Source organism: Eublepharis macularius, chromosome 1, assembly GCF_028583425.1.
Source record: "Eublepharis macularius isolate TG4126 chromosome 1, MPM_Emac_v1.0, whole genome shotgun sequence".
Taxonomy (NCBI): Eukaryota; Metazoa; Chordata; class Lepidosauria; order Squamata; family Eublepharidae; genus Eublepharis; species Eublepharis macularius.
Window position 1 is genome coordinate 38,440,494 of NC_072790.1, and position 22,618 is coordinate 38,463,111.

The following is a 22,618-nucleotide window of genomic DNA, read 5'->3' on the forward strand; positions in this document are numbered from 1 at the left end:
AGGAAAAAGGGTCGCATAAGAACAGCCTGGATGTAGTTCTATACTTAGAGCAGCGGCAGAGCTACCCGGAGGAGGTTGCACAAAAGAACGACAACTCTCTGTCTTGGAAGCTCTTCTTCAATCAAAGAGTGATTGCTTTTGTCAAGCTGTTCTAATGAATCCTATGGAGTTTCTGCTTTGGAGGAAGCCATACAAGTAAGGATGGTTAAATGATGGAGCTAGGAAAGGCTAAACTTCTGCGAACTGGTCTCAATGCCTTGTATCAGGCCATACACCCTGTGCATGGGATTGCCTGGACAGATGGAAAGCAGGTGGCACTAACTGCATTGTATTTTCATAACAAAGAACTGAGGTTTGGTGACTCGAGTGTTATTGGCCAGTTTGAACATGTTCATGGACTTTACTGGAGCCCATGTTATTCTGCCAACATCCCAGCTTTGCTTGCTGTTCAGCATAAAAAGCATGTTAGTGTTTGGCAGCTAAGTCAAAATAGTTCAAAAAAGAGTAAGCTCTTGATTTCTCAAACCTGTGAAACTGGGGAACCGTTCCAATTGCTTCCCCAGGGCTGTGTGTGGCACCCAAAGAGGGACGTTTTGTCTGTACTTACTAAACGGGATGCTTCTGTTTTATATGCTGTTCGTTCAGATAATTCTAGAGTTAAAGCAGATATCAAAAGCAGCGGTCTCATCCACTGTGCCTGTTGGACAAAGGATGGTAATCGCTTAGTCATCGCTATAGGCAGTGCTCTTCATTCCTATATATGGGATGATTCTCAGAAAACACTGAATGCATGTTCCTTTTGCCCAATATTTGATGTTGGAGGCTACATCTGTGCTATTGAAGCTACTCTGGATTTCCAAATTGCGGTAGCGACTGAACTTCCGATTGATAAGATCTGTGGTTTGAATGCAGGTATTACATTTGAAATGCCAGCAGGTACTGAAACAGGTTCCTTAACTTCACAAGTGCTTGGGGATGAGGAATATTCTATGGACCGGAGAAGAAAGTCTATAGATTCAGACAAATCAGTAACGGTTGATTCAGTAGCTTCATCTTCCTCAGGCCCTGTGGATTTAACCCACATCCTTGCAAACCACCGAAGATCTGACCCGAGTCCTCTCATTCCATTGAGAAGGAAGGAGTACCATTTAGGAACTGGCAAAGATTCGTCATACTTGATCCTAGTGACTTTTGAAGGAAAAGTTACCACAACTAGAAAAGTTAGCATTCCAGGCATTTTAGTCCCTGATATAATTGCCTTTGACTTTAGGGCTCAAATTGTGGCAATAGCCTCCAATACGTGTAATATTGCTTTAGTTTACTCAGTAACTTCATCGTGTATGCCTAACATTCAACAAATCCAGCTAGACAAAAACGAACGGCCCAAGGGCCTATGCTTTTTGACAAACAAACTCTTGTTAATTTTGATTGGCAAGCAGAAATTCACTGATCCTGTAGTTATTCCGTCATCTAATTCAGAAAGATATATCCTTCGGCTGATGGTCAAAGAATTAATATTTGAAGAAGAATCATCAGCAAAATCCGATACCACCCAAAATATGCCTTTCAGTTTTGAGTCATCTGTGAATATTCCTGGGAAAAGAAAATATTTGGAGAATCTTGCTTCAGAAGATCAAGCAGGAGGAACAGAGCTGTTAATGCCAGGAAGCACTATTATCCAGTCTCCTTGTAGAAGAAGACAAATATTAGAAGAAGCAAAGAGTCCTAGTTATGAGCAAAGTTCATCATCCAGCGTGAGTGATTTTAATGATAAAAGACTTGCAGGTGACCCATGTGTTGCTCTAGAAACTTTGGATGCTGAACCAATTAACCGATCAGTGGCTCTGCTTGGTCTTGGAACACCTACCAGGATTTCAAGCAGTCCAGTTTCTCCTAAAGTGATGCAAGAGACGTTAAATTCTCCTAAAAATAACATTTTGCCTAGTGAAAAAGGAGCAAGTCACATATCCAGGAATCTGGAAAGATTGTGTGGCAGCTTCAGTGACTTACAATTACAACTTCATGAACTAATAGACTTCACTAAAAATGGAAACAAATTCTCTCTAGCCTACCCATCTTCTCAAGATCCACCTTTTGTTTACATTACTTACCAGGTAACTATGTTTACTTTGTAACTTTCTCCCAGGCAAACTGGTATTCTTGTAACTTTTAAATGGGTTCAGAGATTCAGTTTAATTAGCAGGTTTCACAGGATTATTTGGGCTTTGCTGGATTTGAACGGAATCATTATTAAGTCTTGATTTCCGGCAGAGGAAAAGCCAGATATCATTTTCCTTTACAGTTCTGATTTCCACCAATGTTTTGCATGTCAATACGTTCAAATGTAGCTATTTAAAAATATTCCCACACCATTTGACAGCCATATATGTAGCTTTTAAAATACCTATCTTGTCTGTCAAAAAGATTCAAAGTAAATTATTAGATCTCTTTGTAAGAGGACATAATCTTCAAAGGTACATGGATTAAGAATTAAGGAAATATACAGTGCAATCCTATGCAGAGTTACTCCAGTCAAAACTCACTGATTTCAGTGGACTCTGCATAGATTGCACTTCTAGGATAGTATATTTGTATATTTAATGAAGTAATTTTCAAAAGTCAAAAGGATGTACTTTTCCTTATAGAAAGTTCCCCTTCATATTCTTTAAGAAAATGATTATTAATAAAATCACTTGTTCATTTTTACCACACCGTTGGTGTGACAACAAAAAAACATTACCTTAAGATGCTTAGTCAATAATTTAACTAGGTTGTATGAAACACACTGGAGCAAAACAGCCTTAATTTCTATGTTGAATAATTCAGTAACTCTCTTACTATAAAACAAAGTGGTACGCTACAAGGCAAATATATTTTCTTCTTTCTCTTTACTATCTTCCACAAGTTCACTATCTTCATAAAGTTACTGTCAATTCTTTCCAAACAAAATTCACATGTCACTTGAATCACTTACAATCTCTCTCCAGTTGTTAGTGTGCACATGGGGGAAAGAGCGTTAAACATCCGTGTATCTATCAGGTTTCTCAGTGCCTTGCTACAAGTGACATTTTACACGTGAAGGATAAAGGATCATTTTCGCAAGTCTTTCTGGGAACTGAAGTTCCTCTCCCCCACCCCTTTTCCTTCTGTTCCTTCCCGTCGCTGCCTGAAGAGACAGAGAGAGCCTACGGCAACATCAGCTTTTGCAAATCATCTTGCTGGCGGGGGGCGGGGGGGCGGGCGGGAATGCTCTGGAGAAAGCTGAGAAAGTTGCAGCTGCCTGCCCCAAAGATCATTGAGAGCAGGCTTGTGACTGGAGGAATGATTTGCAAAAGTTGCTGTTGCCGCAGGCTTTCTCTGTCTCTTCAGGCAGCGAGGGGAAGGAACAAAAGGAAAAGGGGTGGGGGAGAGGAACTTCAGTTCCCAGAAAGACTTGCGAAAATGATCCTTTATCCTTCACGTGTAAAATGTCACTTGTAGCAAGGCTCCTAGTCAACGAATGACCATGCAGAAAGGTTGAGTTACAATTGTATTCCAAGCTTTTTGTATGATTTTGACCAGACTTTTTGGCTCTTAAGACATGCAACCTTTTAAAATCGGTATACTCTTCAGCTTGACTCTGCGTTCTCTTACTTTAGTAACCAGGCAGAAAACTGTGGTGCATTTTCATTGCTTTTTGATTAAAGTGACAGCAGCAGAGTGAGTGTGCTTCTTCTACTATGGCAACATTGGTTTGAGTTCATTTTGTATTAGCCATTTTATCCATAGGGAGGCAAATGGGGTATTTGTTCTGTGGCAATTGTCCCTCTCAGGGCATAGCTGCAATTTCTTTCTGCTCCTCCTTTCCTCTCCCTGCCCACTACCTCTGCACCTTCTTCTAGGCTGTATGTTTTAGACCCTGCATTGCCATAACTTAAGCACAACTCTTGTTACTGCAGCATCATACTGCAAGGATGGTTGCAATGGCAGAAAGAGGATGGGACACTGGAGGACTGAATGGTACACTGACACAGTTGGGATTAGAGATGGGCATGAACCAGAAAAAAAAGGAAACTGTGCAGTTTGTGGTTCGTCGCATTTCACAAACCTTCCCTGGTTCGCGAACTGGTTAATTTGGTTCGTGAAAATATCACATCCAGGTCAGCAAATCATCACTTCTGAGTCAGCAGAAGGTAACTTACAGGCCAGCAGAAGGCCACTTCCGGGTCAGCAGAAGGTCTGCAGGAAGTCCATCCCCTGTTGCCTAGGAAACTGATTGATCAGCAGACTGTCTGCAGTGACGAACCAAAAAACAAAACAAACGAACCAGCCTAAAGTTCGTGGCAGTTCATCAGAAATGGGCTCTGATGAACTGCCAGTTTGTGAACCATGAAGTGGCCCAGTTCGTCATGAACTTTGGTTCGTATTTCAGTTCGTGCCCATCTCTAGTTGGGATAAGCCACAAAGGCCTGCAGCATGAGGAGCTAGATTTCAATGCCCACCCTTCCATAAGGGAGGGATGAAATCAGTAATAGCTTAGTTCCATAGGTCTGCACTGATGTTCTTTAGCTGCAGTGCTTATTTGGCTTATGTTCCACTGACTGTCCCTGGGCTGCTGTTTGCATGTTTTCAGTACAAATGGGCTTCATTTCATCCAGAGTCATGAGCTAATCTTTGGCTTGGGCAATTTCAAAAGGAACCCACACAGAGACAAACTTGAATTCTTTTTTTCTATTTGCTGTCATAGTGGGGCTTCATAAAAGAAAAGATAAAGCCCTAAGGAGTTGGATGTAGAGGAGACGATATTAAAGAAGGCAGAAAGGGTATGAGAAGTGGAAGAAAGGGAGCTCAATTTGAAACATGATCAAGATGGTGTTTAGTTGTTTTAACTGTTTTACGCTAATTAATAAAAGAGTCACTTTCTTGCTACCTTGGAAGTTCTCAGGCAAAGTGACAAAGTTATTAATAAAATAATCAGGTTAAAACTGCTAAATGCAAACTAATCCCCACCCTCATTTTAAATTCAGCTGCCTTTACTGCCCATTTTATTTTTTAATTACATACACAAAAAAACCAGAAATATACTTGCAAAAATACAGTAAAAAAGAATAGTAAGTAAGGAGTGCTCCCATAATGGCATAAAGTATACAATCATACATAGTTGTTGGTATTATTAGTACTATACATTTCAATAATACTAGTTTTAGACTAAAGGGAGATTTCAATTTCCATAGTTTCCTCCCAGTTTCTTGATGAAGAGTCAGCCTACATATAAAACAATTTGAGATGGTAGAATTCCAGTTTTTATTTATTTGCTTCATTTATACCCTGCCTTTCTTTTCAATGGGGACCCAAAGCAGCTTACATCATTCTCCTCTCCTCCATTCTACCCTCACAACAACCCTGTAAGGTAGGTTAGACCGAGACTTCTAACCTAGCCCAAGTTCACCCAGGAAGTTCCCATGGTAGGGTGGGGATTTGAACCTAGGGCTTTTTTTCAGAGGGAACACGGGGGAACGGAGTTCCAGCACCTCTTGAAAATATTTGGCAATAGTGCTTGAAAATAATGTGATTTCAAAGAATCCCATGTATTTCTTCCTCATTTTCCTCTTGAAAGTTCTGCCACCTCTTTTCCCAGAAAAAAAACCCCCAGCCTAGAACCAGTCCAACACTCAAACCACTATCAGCTTCAAGCTGATTCTGCATACGTTGGATAGTGAACTTCCAATCCTCTTTAGAGATCATTTGGAACCGAATTTTTCGAGTGTGAAACAAAAAATCCACTTCCAAACAATAGCTAAAGTGCATTGAAAGTGCATTATCCAACGTGTGCGGAATCAGCCTATGGCCATTTCCACACACGTTGAATAATGCACTTTCAATGCACTTTAGCAATCCTTTGGAAGTGGATTTTTTTGTTCCACACATGGAAAAGCAGTTCCAAATGTTCACTAAAGAGTATTGAAAATGGATTATCCAATGTGTGCGGAAGCAGCTTATCTCTCTCTTTTACCATTTCAGATAGCTAATAGAGATGTTCATCATATTTTTAATGTTCTCCCAGATAAAAAAACAAACCCACCCTGTTAGCAAACTAGCACATAAGAGAAAAATGTTTGGTAGTGACTTCTCCTTGATGTGCTTTACGGACTGAGGTGCTTTTTTTCCTTTTTAATGTTTGGTAGCATTAAAACATATATCCTACCCACCTGCAGTCTGAAGTACAGTCTAGATTTCTATTACCTCATGCTGAGTAATAGGTAGAATGCGAGAAAAGACAGACTAGAAGTGAAGAACTGGTTAAGACAGGGTGAGGTAGCAGTGTTTTTCAGATACATAGCCTGCAAAAAAAATTTGGAAAGAGACATGTATGCAATATTTTCCAACATATGTAACAACCTCTGATAAGTATATCTATTGTGTTAGGATTACAAGGCATCGACCCTGACACTGAAGGGGCTAGGGCCTAGTGATGTCACATTCAGTATTGCTAATGGTCAGGGCTTTTTTTCTGGGAAAAGAGGTGGTGGAACTCAGTGGGTTGCCCTTGGAGAAAATGGTCATATGGTTGGTGGCCCCACGCCCTGATCTCCAGACAGAGGGGAGTTTAGATTGCCCTCCGCGCTGCTCGGCAATCTAAACTCCCCTCTGTCTGGAGATCAGGGGGCGGGGCCACCAACCATGTGACCATTTTCAAAAGGTTCCAGAACTCCGTTCTCCCGCGTTCCTGCTGAAAAAAAGCCCTGCTAATGGTAGTACTTCCACATACTAGTAGGAACTGTACTAGGCTCCCGTTCTGAGCTAGGAAATTCCTAAAGATTTTGGGATGGAGTCTGTGGAGGTCGGGATTTGGAGAGAGGCAGGACATCAGCATGGTATAATGCCACAGAGCCCATCCTCGAAAGCAGCCATTTTCTCCAGGGGAACTGATCTCTGTTGCCTGGAGATCTGTTGTATTTCTGGGAGATCTCCAGGTGCCAGTGAATGTGTATTATCACAATGCTGCCAGACTGGCTGTGCACAGCCTCCCTGCACATCCAGAGCAGAGTGCTGAGAATGGTTCTTCCTTGCAAGATCCTGGCCAGAGCACAGCGCAGCGTCAAGAGCATCAACACCTGCTGGTGTATACTCTCACTAGCAAAGAGTGTCCAACTCACTTTCTTAATTTAAACAAATGCACCACAGTTATAACCACATTAAGCTCTGCAGATTTGTGATGTCTGTAAAGCTGATGATAAAAATTAATATCTGCACAAATCCTCTGCACTTTCTAAATATACTGCTTTTAAAAAATCTATTAAACTGTTAGGAAAGTGAAGGATACACAGGATCATTGCATTAACCTGCAATCATCCTTCAATGCAGAAAGTGTCACCTCTTTGGTATTATGGTTATTTGGGGGCACCAGAAAAGCCATTACAGAAACAACAGCAAGAGTAACTTACAGAAATAGGAACAAGTGGAAATGCACTTTAGCTTTTATCTGATCAAATAAGATATGCCCTGGCATGTCACAAATGATAAAAGATTTTTGGCTCTAGCGCTCGTCCTGAGGCCTTCTCCCCATTAGTTGATCCTGCTGATGTAGAAAAATTAGAAAAATTGGTTATTGAATCATCATTGCAACTTCCTGTCATATCTCTGTGTTCTTTTATAGAGCTTACATTTAATTAGTGAGCTAATCTAGTTCTGTTTAGCTTCCGAGATTGAACAGGACCACAATATAAACCAGAGAGAGCATGAGAGAGAGGCAGGGTGGGGAAGTATGTTTTAACGGCAATGAAATCATGAGGGAAACGTTTCTGCTTTAAAAATTATATATATTTGCCCCCAAGTAAGTTTTTTTGTTAAGGAGAGTGCCAGCTATTCCTACTGTAGATGTGAGTCCCTGGATCTAGGCTTTCACTGAAAAAAAAAGGCAGTGTTGCTAAATGTGTGAAATTTCTTGCCCCCTTGCTTGTTTTCGTATATGAATAACCAATAATTGAAAGAGAGTTCGCAACTTGCCCAAAGTCACAATAAGCTAACTGCTGTAGCATAGTGGTTAAGTGGTTGGGTTGTGAATAACATTCTGCTGGTTCAAATCCCACTACTGACATGAGTGTAACAGGTGGCCTTGTGTAAGCCACTCCTCTCAGCCCCAGCTGTTTTATGGGGATAATAATAACACTGGCTTTGTTCACTGTTTTGAGTAGGGCACTAAACTCAAAACAGTGCAGTTGTTTTCGTCGTCGTCATCTTCTAGACCTCACTGTCACTCCATATAGCCTTTTTAAAAAAGCTATATGTCTATTTTAAAACATGCTTTTAAACAGTTAAAAATAAAAGTTACTAACAGGAATACTTGATTGTAGAAATACTAAAATGATAATAAAACGTGCATATTTTAAACAAATTTTTTACTAAGGAAAGCATGGTGCAAAATTAATCTTAGCTTGCATTAGTTAACAGACACTTCCTACTCTTTTGTATTTTACAATAATTATATCTCTAAGTATTCTGACTTGCACAATGGAACGAGTTTCTCTTTGCTACCAGCACTGGAAAATATGAACAGTATTTACATTTCTCAATGCTTCAGCCATAGAGTACTTTTGTAGCGCTAATAGTTATATAGTAAGGAAACATTTGACAGGTATGATTTCTCCTGTCACAATGACAGAGCAGCAAGAGAAGCGATAGTTGTCATAGAGTATGTGGAAAGAATATGATGGTATAAAATAGCTCATTTATTGCATTCTTTCCAAGGGAGGGGCATAGATGCCTACTAAGCAATAGCCAGCTAGCCTTGCTCCTGTGGTTCTCAAACAAAACAAACCAGCTTACACTTCAAAGTTATGCTACTTTAATGCTGGTGTTATGACTTCTCCCTGAACCGTCCACAGTCTTCCCCAATGGCATTTTCCAAGCATGTACCTCCTCACATATTTATGCTTTGTTCATTCTGACCCTCTCGTCCACTCTTCATCTTTACTCCTTAAAGCCAAGTAAATAGAATGCCAGGAGTTGGACATCCAAAGTTTGATCTTGAAACAAGCCTCATAATGGACAGCTGTTTGGTGCCGCTATTCAGCACCGACTTGCTGTAGACAGCAGCCATCCGGGCTGTACAGGAAGCCCCCCCCCCATCTCACAATAATGAAGTCAAGAAAAAAGGTTGGTTCTTCTTTTCAATATATATTGTCTATCAAAGACTATTTCAGTTCACGCCTTTTTACATTCTCCTTCTTCAAAGGGTGCATTTTGCCAAATCATCTGAGTGAAAATATCATTTCTCTGATTTGTATCCCACTCTTATCTAAGAAGCTCGGATTAGGATTTGCTTAGGGCACCACTAATGGGTTTGTGCCGACAATCCTGTGAGGACCAAGAGAGAATGACTGGCCCAAAGGTCACCAAGCTGAGCTTCATGGTGCAGACATTGTCCTCTGCACCACAGATGATACAGAACTGTGCAAATATTGTAAGCGGCTCTGGCATGATGGTCACTTTCACATGTTCCAATTTTTTCAGGTTTTCCCTGTCCCTAAGCCGTGTCTTCCCGATCCGCTTCAAGAACTCAACTTTCACATGTATCCTCATGCATGTTTTGTGAGTGTTTGTCACGGGGAAAAAACTCCCCAAACAGAAAACGTGCTCTTTATCTGCGCCTTGTCACAAATGACACTGGTGCATTCCCACCCAACTTTCCTTTTTTTTTTTTTTTGAGCACGTGCGGGATTGCGCTATGCTCTTGTCCTGTCTTTCCGCTTCTGTAGAAACTGGGCATGCGCAGTACTCCGTTCTCTACCATTGATTTCCTGCTCAAAGTTTTAAATATGCAAACAGTGGAGTAGCACAAGCCATGATTCCATAGCCTACTATATAAAAGGCAAACTGTGTTCCTCACCATTCACTCCTTATTCCCGCGGAGGCACAGTACGCAGGGATAAGAAAATGGTTTGCCTCCCCACTGCCTCGGGGCCTCCAGAGGCCCGGAAGGGCCTAGCGTGGCTGTGGGAAGGCTCACCACAGTGGCAAGGCCCTCCCAAAGTCCCACAGCAATGGGGGCAGGGCTTCCTGCTGCCTCCGTGGGGACTTGAGAAGGCCACACACAAGCCAAGCAGTGGCTGAGGGGTTGAAAGAGGAGGGAACACCTGCTCTCTTCCCCGTTCTCCCCCCTTGACTGATGCCGTGGAGAAAGGCGTGGGAAGGGGGAATGCTGCTAGGACATGTTCTATTTTCGCAAACAACGGGCCTTATTGCTAGTTTGAAATAAAATCAGAAATGGCATTCGATTCCCAGTGTTGTTCCTAGATTGATAGTCTGATTGCTGAGTGATCGAATATAGCAAGCACTGCAGTATGATTCCCTTTGTATACATAGATATTGTAATAGTGTAAGGACTGTTAAAAAAAGTTAAAGGGGGGGAATATACAATTGTGCATGCGACCCAGACGCATGTATGGGAGGGATAATGGCGAGAGGGGAGGTTGGAGATTTGTGGGAGGGCACTTCAAAAGTGCAAAAAAGCATCCACATGCATTGATACACTAGATAATTGCGCAGAAAACCGGCATCAAAAATGAAAATGAACTAAAACAAGTTTCACAAAAAACACTTAAAAAGCGGGGCCATCACGAACTGCTCGCGCATGGGAAACAATGACGTGTGTAATGAGTGAAACAACCCGCCAAAGTTCTGTTGGCAGACTGTCTCATTAACGAGTGGAAGCAACCGATTTTTTTTAAATTATTTTTTTTCAATTTTTTCACATTTACCTGTTCCTTTTATTTTAACCAACAATTTTTACAAGATAAAATCCCCAGTAATGTTATACAGGTTTCCTTTTCCTTACCCTCCCCTACCTCCCTTCCCTCCCCTAATCTTCGTCTGTCAGTGCTTCAGCCACGGGCACAAGGTCCAAAGCTTCCAATTAATATCCTTCTTGGCTTCTTCCTCCATAATCCAGTCAAAATAAGGTGACCATTTCTTTGTAATCAAACTCTTCTTTTCCTCCCAGGTCTATGGAGAATTGGCATAGTTATCTTTTTGAATTTATACAATCAGACATTGTGGCTTTACTTACCGAAGAGAAGACCAATTTTTTCAAATACACTGTAATCACCAAAACTTAAAAAGAGAGTAATTAGCATGCACCACATGCAGGAAAGGTGGTGGTATTGTTTAGTAGCACAAATACAGCATTTCCACGCTGGCCTGAACTACAATGGAGGAACAGCGGTAGGGCAGAAATCACACTTGAGATTACCGAAGTGATGCTTCATCACAAGCTCATTAAATGGCCTTAGGCCAGCCGTTACCAGACTTCTGCCTATTCCCCTTTCTGACTACCACTCCTGAAGCAGCATCCCACTGTGCTCCCCTGACCCACTGGGGCAGTTTTTTTCAGGGGAGGGGCTCTATTGGGAAAGGAAAAGTAGCAGAAATTCCTTTTGCAAACTCACTTTGTTTGCAGTTCTGCAGGATCCAACCCTATATAAATGCTCCTGCCGTGGAGTTCGTATTGGGTGATAAGAACGTTCTCCCACCCTTCTTATGAGTCTGAAGAGTGGTCATAAAAAACCTGACAGTATATCAAGACATAATGCACTGCAAATAATATAAGCTAATCAAATCAGTAAGCACGCAGGATCAAGTGAAAAGCATCCAGTATAAATACACTTTTAAGGTCACAGTTAAACTGATTATTGCTTTTCCTTTGCAATGCAGGCTGGAGAGGGAATGGTTTGCAGCAGAGAAGCTATCCGAAAAAAGGGATGTTTAACCCTTTCTCTCCAACTTCTTTTGCCCTGAAACTCACCCCCCTGCCTCCGGCACCTTTATGATTTGAACATTGTTATAGTCAAGAGCAATTGAGGACCACTGTAAAATATGGATCACAAAATTAGTATGGAAGGTTATCTTTGACTTGAATTGCTATTATGACTGAGGAAATGAAGAACTTCTAGTGTAGAATCCTTCTTTGACAGACTATAAAAAGATATTAGGTTCTCAGTATCCAAAGTAAGCTAAAGGTAATAGGAAAGTAAATCTGCTAACACAAGGTAAATGTATGTATCCAATAAAGTCCAACAAGACTGAGACAAGCTTTTACAAAATGAGAGACGACGGTGGGCAGAGAGGAGACAGACTGAAGGAGTCAATAGACTGGGCCCAGGAAGCGGTGACTCAAAGTCCACAGAAATCATTGTTCATAAATCAATGAACTATTTTTTATAATCAGGAAGGAAATGTTGAACTGGATTGAAAACATAAAAGAAGTCATGAAAATGATGAAAGATGAGGGTGCTGAATAGTGCAATAGACTAGTTGGACTGCTGAATAGTGCAATAGACTAGTTGGACCGTTTTGAAAGCTGAAAGTTAGAAATAGCTTTAAGAGGTGGAGATGTGGTAGTCAAAACAGGGTGTGATTAATGCATTGGAGTAGTTCAAATCCAAGACAGCAAGGGTATGAATGAACGAGCAACAATTCTGAATGAAGAAGAACCATTATGGATTTAGAAACATGAGACACAAAAGACTTCTTGCCTGGATGAGACTTCTTGTCCATTACTCATTCTGTGATGTTCTGTAGGATTCTCTGTGGTTAGTAACCTGATTAATCATGCAGTCAGACTCTCTGCAGGGTATGTAATGGTGGTAGGTAATGGATGCCATTCTGTTTGGTAAAGATTTTTGTTACTTATATATATATGGCTTTAACAGTTTGCATCTGCAAAGAAGAAAGAGCAAAACAGGTAGAGAAAGCTCTTTAAAGCATCTTATGTTATCCAGGAATATGGTGGGTTTGATTTGTTTTAGAATAAAAATAAAGGAATTAACTATGTAGCCACACTAGAATACTTACAACAGAATAAAAGGCAAACAAGCCAATAGTGGCCAAGCTTTTTATTAAGTGTTTTATAAGTATGGCACAGAGTGGTAAGCTGTAAGTACTGCAGCCCAAGCTCTCACGAGTCTCACGACCTGAGTTCGATCCTGGCGGAAGTTGGGTTCGAATAGCCGGCTCAAGGTTGACTCAGCCTTCCATCCTTCCGAGGTCAGTAAAATGTGGACCTAGTTTCCTGGCGGTAAAGTGTAGATGACTGGGGAAGGCAATGGCAAACCACCCCGTAACAAAGGTCTGCCAAGAAAACGTCGGGACGCGAGGCCCCCCCAGGGGTCAGTAATGACTCAGTGCTTGCACAGGGGACTACCTTTACCTAAGTATGGAATAGTGTTGTGATAGTACATTTTATGATATTAGGTGGTAGAAATGCGGTTCCTTCCTCCCCACACCTTGGAATATTTTTTGCCTCTAGTCAGCTGAGCCAGGAAATAGGGGCAAGTATGTCTCACTGCTAGGGATAAGCAACGCAAGGCCCAAAGACAAATACAGCCCCAAGAATACCATTATTCTTCCCTCCTCCAACTGCAAACCCAGAGGAAAGAGAGATGTATAGAGAGGGTGGTGGGCTGTTGAAGCAAAACTTCCTGGAGCCCGATCTATGGGTTGGAACTGGGGCCTTCCCATTAAACAAGTCACTTACAATTCCCTATAGAGGCATATATGGGCTCTCCTGCTCCTGTCCAAACAGCCACAAATATTGGCCACACACCTTGACCATGCACTTAGCAGTTTCCTGCAACTTGGTTTTATGCAGGTGTGATTGCAAGTGCAACTTCAGTACTGGCCTTTGCAATGTATCAAAATGCACCAGCATAAGGCCGTCTCAGGACACTTTATTCTCACTTTAAAAGATACAGTCTAACTTGCAATCATCCCTCCTAAACTGTCAACTTTACCATGAAATAATGTGCAAATTGTTTCAGGTAGCAGATACCAGTGAGATTGTTGTGGCTGTTATTTGGCCTCCATCTCAAAATAATTAAAAATACGAGGCGAATAGGCATATCAGTTTTACTTTTCATGTGCGAAATTATCACTTTGTTGAATCTAGTTCAGATTGAAACTTTAATTGCTATTAGATCTGTACAATTATATGAGAATGGAAAAGCAGTGGCATCATACTGTCTCTCCAAATGGTTTTCTGTTCACTTGGTAACATACCAGCATATGGGTTCTTATCAAACGCTCTTCAAATACTTTGGCTGCAGTTCCTCAGGGATCAACATCTCTAACCTGTGTGGACATGTAGAATTTGTAGTGGGCTACCAAGATAATTGTCAGAAGACACATGATGCAGAAACCCCATTGATAACTGATGCAGATCTTGTTAGTATCTAGATAAGAGACCTCCTGGGAATCCTATGCAGGGCTTTTTTTCAGGGGGAACGCGGGGGAACGGAGTTCCAGAATCTCTTGAAAATGGTCACATGGCTGGTGGCCCCACCCCCTGATCTCCAGACAGAGGGGAGTTGAGATTGTTCTCCATGCTGCTGAGCAGTGTGGAGGGCAATCTAAACTCCCCTCTGTCTGGAGATCAGGGGGCGGGGCCACCAGCCATGTGACCATTTTCTCTGAGGGCAACCCACTGAGTTCCACCACCTCTTTTCCCAGAAAAAAAGCCCTGATCCTATGTATACACCTCCATGTGTTCCAAGCTGGAAGAAAAGCAGGATATAAATGTAATCAATTAATAAATAGTGCAATGAGACTGTCTTCTCTGCATTTATTATACAGGAACCATGAAAAGTAGTCACTACAGCTTTCTTTTTCTTACGTTTTCTGTTCCTTGAAAGATTAAGCAGAGACACATGTGAAATAAGAATAAGAAATGTGTTAAAAGACCAGAAGTGTATTACAAATGCCAATCAGAAAAGACAGTACTTTCCTGAACAACAGAATTCTAAAGGTAGAATTCTAAAGGCCGTGGACCAGTCACGGTGTGTGGCCTGTTAGCAACTGGGCCACACCGGTGGCGTAGTGGGGTCTATGGCAGCACCGGTGAAAGGGCGGGAAGGTGAGCATCAAGGCAGCCTGCTTCCCCGCTTGCCTCCCCGCCTCCCGCCCCCGGTCCGTGGAGAAATCGTCTTCCACAAAACCGGTCCCGGGTGCCAAAAAGGTTGGGGACCACTGTTCAAAAGGCTCTGCGATCTGTGTGTGTATCTGTGTGTGATTATAATTGAAATATTATCCTACTTTGAGGAGTTCAGATCGGCATATACAATTATTCCTTCCTTCATTTTATCCTCACAACAAACCTGTGGTGCAGGTTAGACTGAGAGATAATAAATGGTTCAAGGAGCCTCACGGCTCCTTGGATGTAAACCCAGTTCTTCCCAGTGCTAGTTCCACACTTTAGCCATTATAACCACACTGGCTCATGCAATCATGGTAGAGTGACTCATTTGGAAAATGAGTGGGCTGTTTTAGTGTTTCATTTCCGAGATGCTCATATTAATATTTCATGTTAATATGTGGACTAAAAGGTATTACAGCCGACTATAAAACATGATATTTACAGTCAGAACAACACAGTCAACTTTAACGAGAGCCACATTAACGAGTGAAGCTGGGTAGAGACCAAGGGAAGGGTTCAACCGGATCAAGACAGCTATGACTTTCATTAAACAAAAAAGGAGGGATTGCAAAAGTATAGTCATGTTAGCTTATTGCTGCAAATACAACATGCTATCCTATTGTAATTTAGTGTAACACAAACTTTAGTGTAATGTATAGTGTAACACAAAATTTAGTGTAACACAAACTTTAGTGTAATGTATAGTAGAACAGATCTAGCTTTTCCATAGATAAGGCAAGATATCTTCTGCACAGGACACTCAACATCTGAAACTCTCCCCTTCCTCCTTCCAACCAATATTTGCTTATCCTATCTACCTAGGGCTGCCAGCCTCCAGGTAGTGGCTGGAGATCTCCCAGAATTTCTACTGGTCTGCAGGCCACAGAGATCAGTTCACCTGGAGAAAATGGCTACTTTGGGCGGTGGACTCTATGGAATTATGCCACGACAAGGTCCTTTCCCTCCCCAAACCCCACCTTCTCTAGGTTTCTCCAGGTTTCACCCCCCAGATCTCCAGGAATTTCCCAATTTGGACCTGGCACCCCTATATCTGCCAGAAAAGCAAGGGACCCAAGTGGAAGAGGAAGCTACTAAAGCTAGCTGCTTCCTGCCTCTTGCAAACAGTAGCACCTGTGATGGATGTTCTACTTTCTGTGAAGATTGCTCCAACATGAGACACATATTTGTAGAACAATTCCATGAAAGCTAGCACGGTGTAGGAGAGTGTGTGTTTGGCTTGCACTTGAGCTTAGTTTAAGGCTAGTTTTAAACCTCTGCTTAGCCTTGAAGTTATATGGCAAGCAGGTAGATACTACCCTCCCAGCCTAAGCTATTTCAAAGGGTTATTGCAAAGATAACATTGGGAAAACCACTTGTACACCACCCTGAACTCTTGGGAGAAAGACTGAGATACAAACATGATAGACAAATAAAGCCAAATGCTCCCATCCCTGCTATAATTGAACTGTAACAAAGGGCAGCCTCATTCAATAGTCCATATACAATGTGACTAACATTTCCACATACTCCATTCATTCCTGATTTTCTTAGCAGTCAGAATAGATTTGGGTACAGTTCTTTCACATGCCTGCCCTTCCTTTGCATTTTTACAGTTGTGGAGTTGGTTTATTTTGTTCTGCACGTGCCTAAAATAATCAAGATTTTCAAGTGAGAGTGCTGTTGTCATCAGTGGCATCATTAGTGACAACAACACACACACACACCTTTTTATTTTTTGTCTGTGCTTATATCAATAGATTGATAGATCAATATAAGGGCTGATTTTTTAAAAAGATTGAAAATGAACAAATGGGGAGCAGTTCAATCACCCACACCTAACCCCCTTCCCCCATGATCCATACTAGAAAGCCTAGCCTGGGCTGACCCAGGCCGGGAGGTGGAGGCTGGCACCAGCAGACCAAACCAACCTCTGTGTTTTTCAAACTGTGCTGCATTTTCTAACATCAGAAGTGACCCTCCCCATACCCCTGGACCACCAGGGCTTTTGCAATTTTAAAAATCATTGATTTCATATTGATAGATCAACCTGCTGTTGTAATTAAAGGTACAGCAAGCTCTCTGAATTCACAGTTTTCTTTCTTTAAAAAAACTAAGTGTCTAGGCCCGTGCCTTGCGGAGTTATACCTTTTCCCTTATATCTCGGCAAGGGAAAAGGCAAGATACTTACTTGGAATTCAGAGAATTTGTCACACCTGTTACCATGGTAGGTTGATATAGCAGTATGAAACTGACAATTTAAAAAGATCCAAACAAAAACAGGAAGGGGGAAAGGAAGGCAGAGGAGGAGTGGTTCAACAATGATGAACATCCAATCATCAAAATGTGGGTTGGAAGCAGATAGGAATGAGTGGGACAAAGTCAAAACAAACATTCTGCACAAGGAAAAAATCTAATCAAAATAAGCTTCCAAAAAAAGATTTGGGTAAAAGTGGTCTCAAAAGAACTGGGGGTGAAAAACAGAAAACCAAACAACCCAAAGCGTAAACTAAAGACAAAAAAAATGCATGCAGGAATCAGGGGATAAATTGAGACAATATGGGGCCCCAAACTGACGGGGAAAACCTGTGTGGAAAACCCCTGTTTCTCTGAAAAACAACACATGAGGGTCAATGGCCCTTGGGACAAACTCTGAGTGTAGCTCATGGTGCTGCATTGGAAAGGAGGAACAGGCAGAAAACTACCCAGTCTTGTGGAATTGTCCTTCCACATAGTAATGCCATAGGGTAAAGTTGCAAAATCAAAGTTTTTTTAATGCCAAGAGAAAGAGATGGCGGTGGTACAGAAACTACTGACTGCATATTCGAAAAAAAGTATAATGGGACTGTATAGTAATGCAAAAATTCTTCAGTAATGTTAGGAGAATAATATTAAGGTTGATATACCTTTCAGTCCATAAGGAGTTTGGTCTTGACTGAGAGAAAAGGCAGATCTAAGATTGTGGCAGTTCAGACTAGTAGCAATAGTAGCAGATGAATGGTTAAGACAGGTTTTGAATTTCTTAATGTTATCAAAATTAACACAATATATAAACTTAAGGGCAGACTATCAAAAAGGGATTTTTAAAATACAGAACTTGGCTTCTGTTTATTCCATTTTGAAACTATGGAACTATAATGCAAATCATGAATTTCTTGTATTTCTTGATTTTATATTGAGTTGGATCTCATGGACTCTTTCCACTAGTGGAGGCACTGTTTTCAGTGGAAGTTTCCTTCTGTCAGAAGAAAGTATGTCTGCTAGTAGAACTGATAATCTGATAATCTGGATTCAACTCACTGGTTGTAATTGATTTGTAGCTGCTTTGAGTCCCTCATGACAGAGAGGGGGGGGGCGTTATAAATTGCTTCACAAAGAAGTGTTACTTTATTATAAACTTTGCTTTGCTTTATATACTTTTTCAATAAAAAGTGATTGAAAAATCAAAAGATACCATATAACGTATTTCACTTTAGTGAGAGTTTCTCTACACAAGACATCTTAAATGGGGATGCTCAAGTGACTTAGAGCCAAGCTACAAGTGACGAATTACACTTGCCTGGTAAGTGAACAGACTCAAGTATATTCCTCCCTGTTCACTTGCCATTCACTTGCTCTCCACTTGATCAAGTGGAGAGCAAGCGAATGGCAAGTGAACAGGGAGGAATACACGTGACGTGAGTCTGTTCACTAGCTAGGCAAGTGTAATTCGTCACTTGTAGCTTGGCTCTGTGTTTCTGCGTGGTCTTATATGCAAGTGTACTCTGTCTCTCTAGCAGTGCATATGTATCCACAATGGGAGAACAAGTGTAAGATCTTTCACTTGAGCATCCCCGTGTAAAATGTCTTGTGTAGAGAGACTCTGATTTCCCCCTTAAAGTCAGTTCCAGTCACACATTGTACAAAGACACCAGCTTTTGAGGCCTTAGGCTGTTTCCACATGTCCTTAAAGGGACAGCCCACTCACTGAATGCTGGTGGATTTTCTCCTTCATTCCACATATCTCCGATTTCAAAATGGTAGCAGGCTGTTTAGCTTCCGGTTTTCTGGCACCTTTACAGGGACACAGGAAAGTGCGGGAAATTGCATTCTCATAAAAGGTACCAAAAAAAGGAAGCCAAACAGCTTGCTACCTCTTTGAAATTGGAGCCGTGTGGAGTGAAGGAGAAAAGCCGCCAGCATTCGGTGAGTAGGCCATCCCTTTAAGGACGTGTGGAAACAGCATTACATAGTATTTTGATGCAGAGGATATAGTGCATTAACAAATATTACATTTTTCAGTTAACAATGACAATAGACAATGCCCTTTGAAATGCAGGAGTCCCCCATATAAGAAAAACAAGGATATGGACCAAGTTCATACTACTTCCTCTCACATTCAGAAGGGCTCCAAATGTGTTTCCTGGCACCCCTCTTCCCTTCCTTCTCTAAATGCTTTCATTCAGAACATACAGTAGATAGTATGGTTAGTCTGGAGTTGGGAAATCATGGGATTTTATTTGCAAAGCAAGGCACCCGTCTGCTTCTCATGAGGCAGTAAAGCTGTGCCATCAATTGTACTGCTTCAGACTGCAGATTGTGTTGCATAAGATTCTGTACTCTCCATTAAAAAAAAAATCCTGCATATAGAAAACCTGCCTGTCACATAGGGCCAAACTACAAGTGACGAATGACACAGGTTGGACACTTGTCAGCTTCCCTCAAGTTTTGATGGGAAATGTAGGAAGCTTGGTGGAATGTTGGACAAGTGACAGTTGAAAAGTCGGAGAGCCAAGCCGCAAGACCAGGACGCCTACATTTCCCATCAAAACTTGAGGGAAGCTGACAAGTGCCCAACCTGTGTCATTTGTCACTTGTAGCTTGGCCCATAGAAGGTTAGTTTAGAACTATTTTCCTTGACATCTAGTTTTTTTTTATGTGCTCAACATTTTTTATACGCAGGAGCATTCAGTCATGTGAGTCTCCAACTATTGACTGATGTGCTACAGTATAGTTACTAGTTGGCCATCTTGCCTGCTGTTTGTGAGGGTCAGACCATAATAATGGTGTGTACAAGAGAATCCTGGAAACATAACTTTTCATCGAAAAACAGGAAAAATGCTCTTAATACGAGGATACATGTAAGAATGCACACGGTATATAATCTACAGATATCTGAGACACTGCCATAGCAAGTGGGTGTGAATAGATCTGAGCCCTAAACAAGATTAGGAGACATTTATTTGTACTGAAGGTTAATTAAGATGTAGAACAGACTACCAAAAAGAGAAACACAAGATGCAGTTGTGCTCTTGAAAGAAAAAAACACAAATATTTAAAAAGGTTCAGTATTAAAATGTAAATACTACAAAACCAGATCCAGACTAACTTGATGACTTTCATGATTTTGGGGCCAAACGCTACGACACTGCATTTGATTGCTCACTGAATTTACAAAACTGAAGTTTGTGAAGGGCCAAGCAGGATGTAAACATGATTTACAGATGCTGGTAAAATTGAGAAGTGTTGCAAATACCAATTTCTTGGCATATGGAAACTGGAAAATCCCTGATTTAGAAAGCAAGTAATAAAGCAAGCTTCAAAGGGAGGGAAAAAACAGCAAAAGAAGGGGGTGAGGCAGACACTACAACATAATGATACTAATAAAAGCAAAAGATTGAAAAGGAACTCATTTAGAGCAAAACAGACATTTTCATATTTTCTGTCTCTGTTACATGGCTTTGCAGTAAGTCATCAATTATTATGCTACATGTTTTCATTCTAGTTTGTTGTCATGATTAGAAACAGAACTAAAATGTCTTTCATCCAAATCCAGCTAAATTGTAATTCAACACAGAGCACAATGAAGACACAGAACAGAAAGGGTTCTGTTGTCTGAAATCAATGATGTCTAAATTCACATAGTGATAGCAGGGTCTTCTATATCCAAACAAATGCACTATCACTCAGATTATAATGCTTTGCACAAAGAGGCAGGAACAAACAAGCCAATTACAACCTTCCCATACTAAGGGTAGGCAATCTATGACAAACAGCAGCATGCTAGCACCATTCTGATCAACAGGCAAGTCCAGTTCGCCACCCCAGACACCAAAGTGCACTCTTGAGGTCCTAGCAATGCCACCTGCTTCCAGTATTTCTGGCCAAATTATAATCCTAATCTCTCTCCTACCTTATCCAAACTCAAGGGATCTTACAACAATTAAAAATGCAATAATAATTAGGGTTGCCAGGTCCCCGTCCTCCCAACGGGAGGCAGGGGACCCGGCACCTATATTCCCAGGCCTGCCCGATGACATCACTTCCAGGAAGTGATGTCATTGCGCCGAGCACAGTCATCACCAGAAGCGCTCCCGTGCTCCATGGGGGGCTAAATCGGGTCCAATTTGGCCTGAATTGGGCCCAAATGGGTCTGGATTGGGTCCAAATCAGGCCAGATTTGGGCTGATTTGGCCTGGATTGGGCCGCTGCAAAGCACAGGAGCACTCCACAGCGGCCTGATATAGCTTGGATTGGCCTGGAACAGGCCGCTGTGGAGTGTGAGAGTGCTCCCACGCTCTGCAGCAGCCTGACCCAGGCTGATCCAGGCCTGCAGGAGCACGACCCCGGGAGGCCCATACCTCCCACGCTGACCAGGTAAGCTGGGTTGGGGGGCTGGAGGGTGGGAATGGAGGATCCCCCGCCCCCAGCAGGGAACTGGCAACCCTAATAGTAATTGATAAAAAATTCCAGACATCCAAATATCCCAATTAAAACTAGTATCAAATTAGCTGAGGTGGTGGAGAGTGCCGTCCAGTTGTAGCTGACTTACTGCAACCTCTGCTGCGGTTTTCAAGGCAGAGGTGGTTTGCCATTGCCTGCCGCTGCAATGACCCTGGTCTTACTTGGAAGTCTCCCATCCAATTACTAGCCATGGCCAATGCTGCTTAGTTTCTAAGTTCAGAAACAAAATCAGGCTAGCCTGGTCTATCCACATGAGATAAAAAAAATATATTCTGCAAAAAAGACCATTTTACATGGTTTCTGGCAGCCCAGTCATCATGAACAAACTTCTGAGTTTCCTCTGGCATCAGTCACTGACTGCTGCAATCCATTATGTAATTGTAGGCTAAATTCTTCGGTGAGACCAGCCCATCCCTGGCTAAAGGAGGTGTTTCTAGATTCTTCGCCACAGTCTGCCAGAAAGTCTAATGCCAGATGCTTCTATATAATATTTAATAGTATCTATTTCCAAAACAAAAGTCATGTAATACTTTTTATTAGGACCAACCAAAATATCACAAAACAGTATACAAATTTTTGAGATCGATATATGTAAGGGGAGAATGGGAAGCTAAAGAGAAAACAAAGGAGGGTCCTGTAGGGGAGAGAATTGGACTTCTACTCATTCTGTTAATGGTAAAGCCATCAAGATTTTGCATTTGTATTTTAAAGAATGTTGAAAAAGCTAGGCATACGATTTTGCACCAATGTTCACTTTCTGAGAAAATGCTTTTATGGCATCAAGAGGAAATGCTAGCCACTAAAAAGGCCTTTTAGAAGAGAAAAGAATACATAAGTAGATGTTCAAGAAACTCCAAACAGACCAAAACAGCAAAGAAAAATTATCCTAGGACAAGCTATGTATATGCATCATATGGAAAAATGGATCAGATTAATGTCAGCATGGTGTAG

General features: G+C 41.6%; 1 protein-coding gene across 1 annotated transcript in view; it reads left to right on the forward strand.

Annotated features, from left to right (window-relative positions):
• Positions 1-212: 212 nt before the first annotated feature.
• The window catches only part of WDCP (WD repeat and coiled coil containing), a 34,429-nt gene continuing 12,023 nt past the window's right edge, over positions 213-22,618 (forward strand). Inside the window, exon 1 of the mRNA XM_054998397.1 lies at positions 213-2,114. Within this exon, the coding sequence (XP_054854372.1) occupies positions 213-2,114 (1,902 nt within the window). The remainder of the gene's footprint in view (positions 2,115-22,618) is intronic.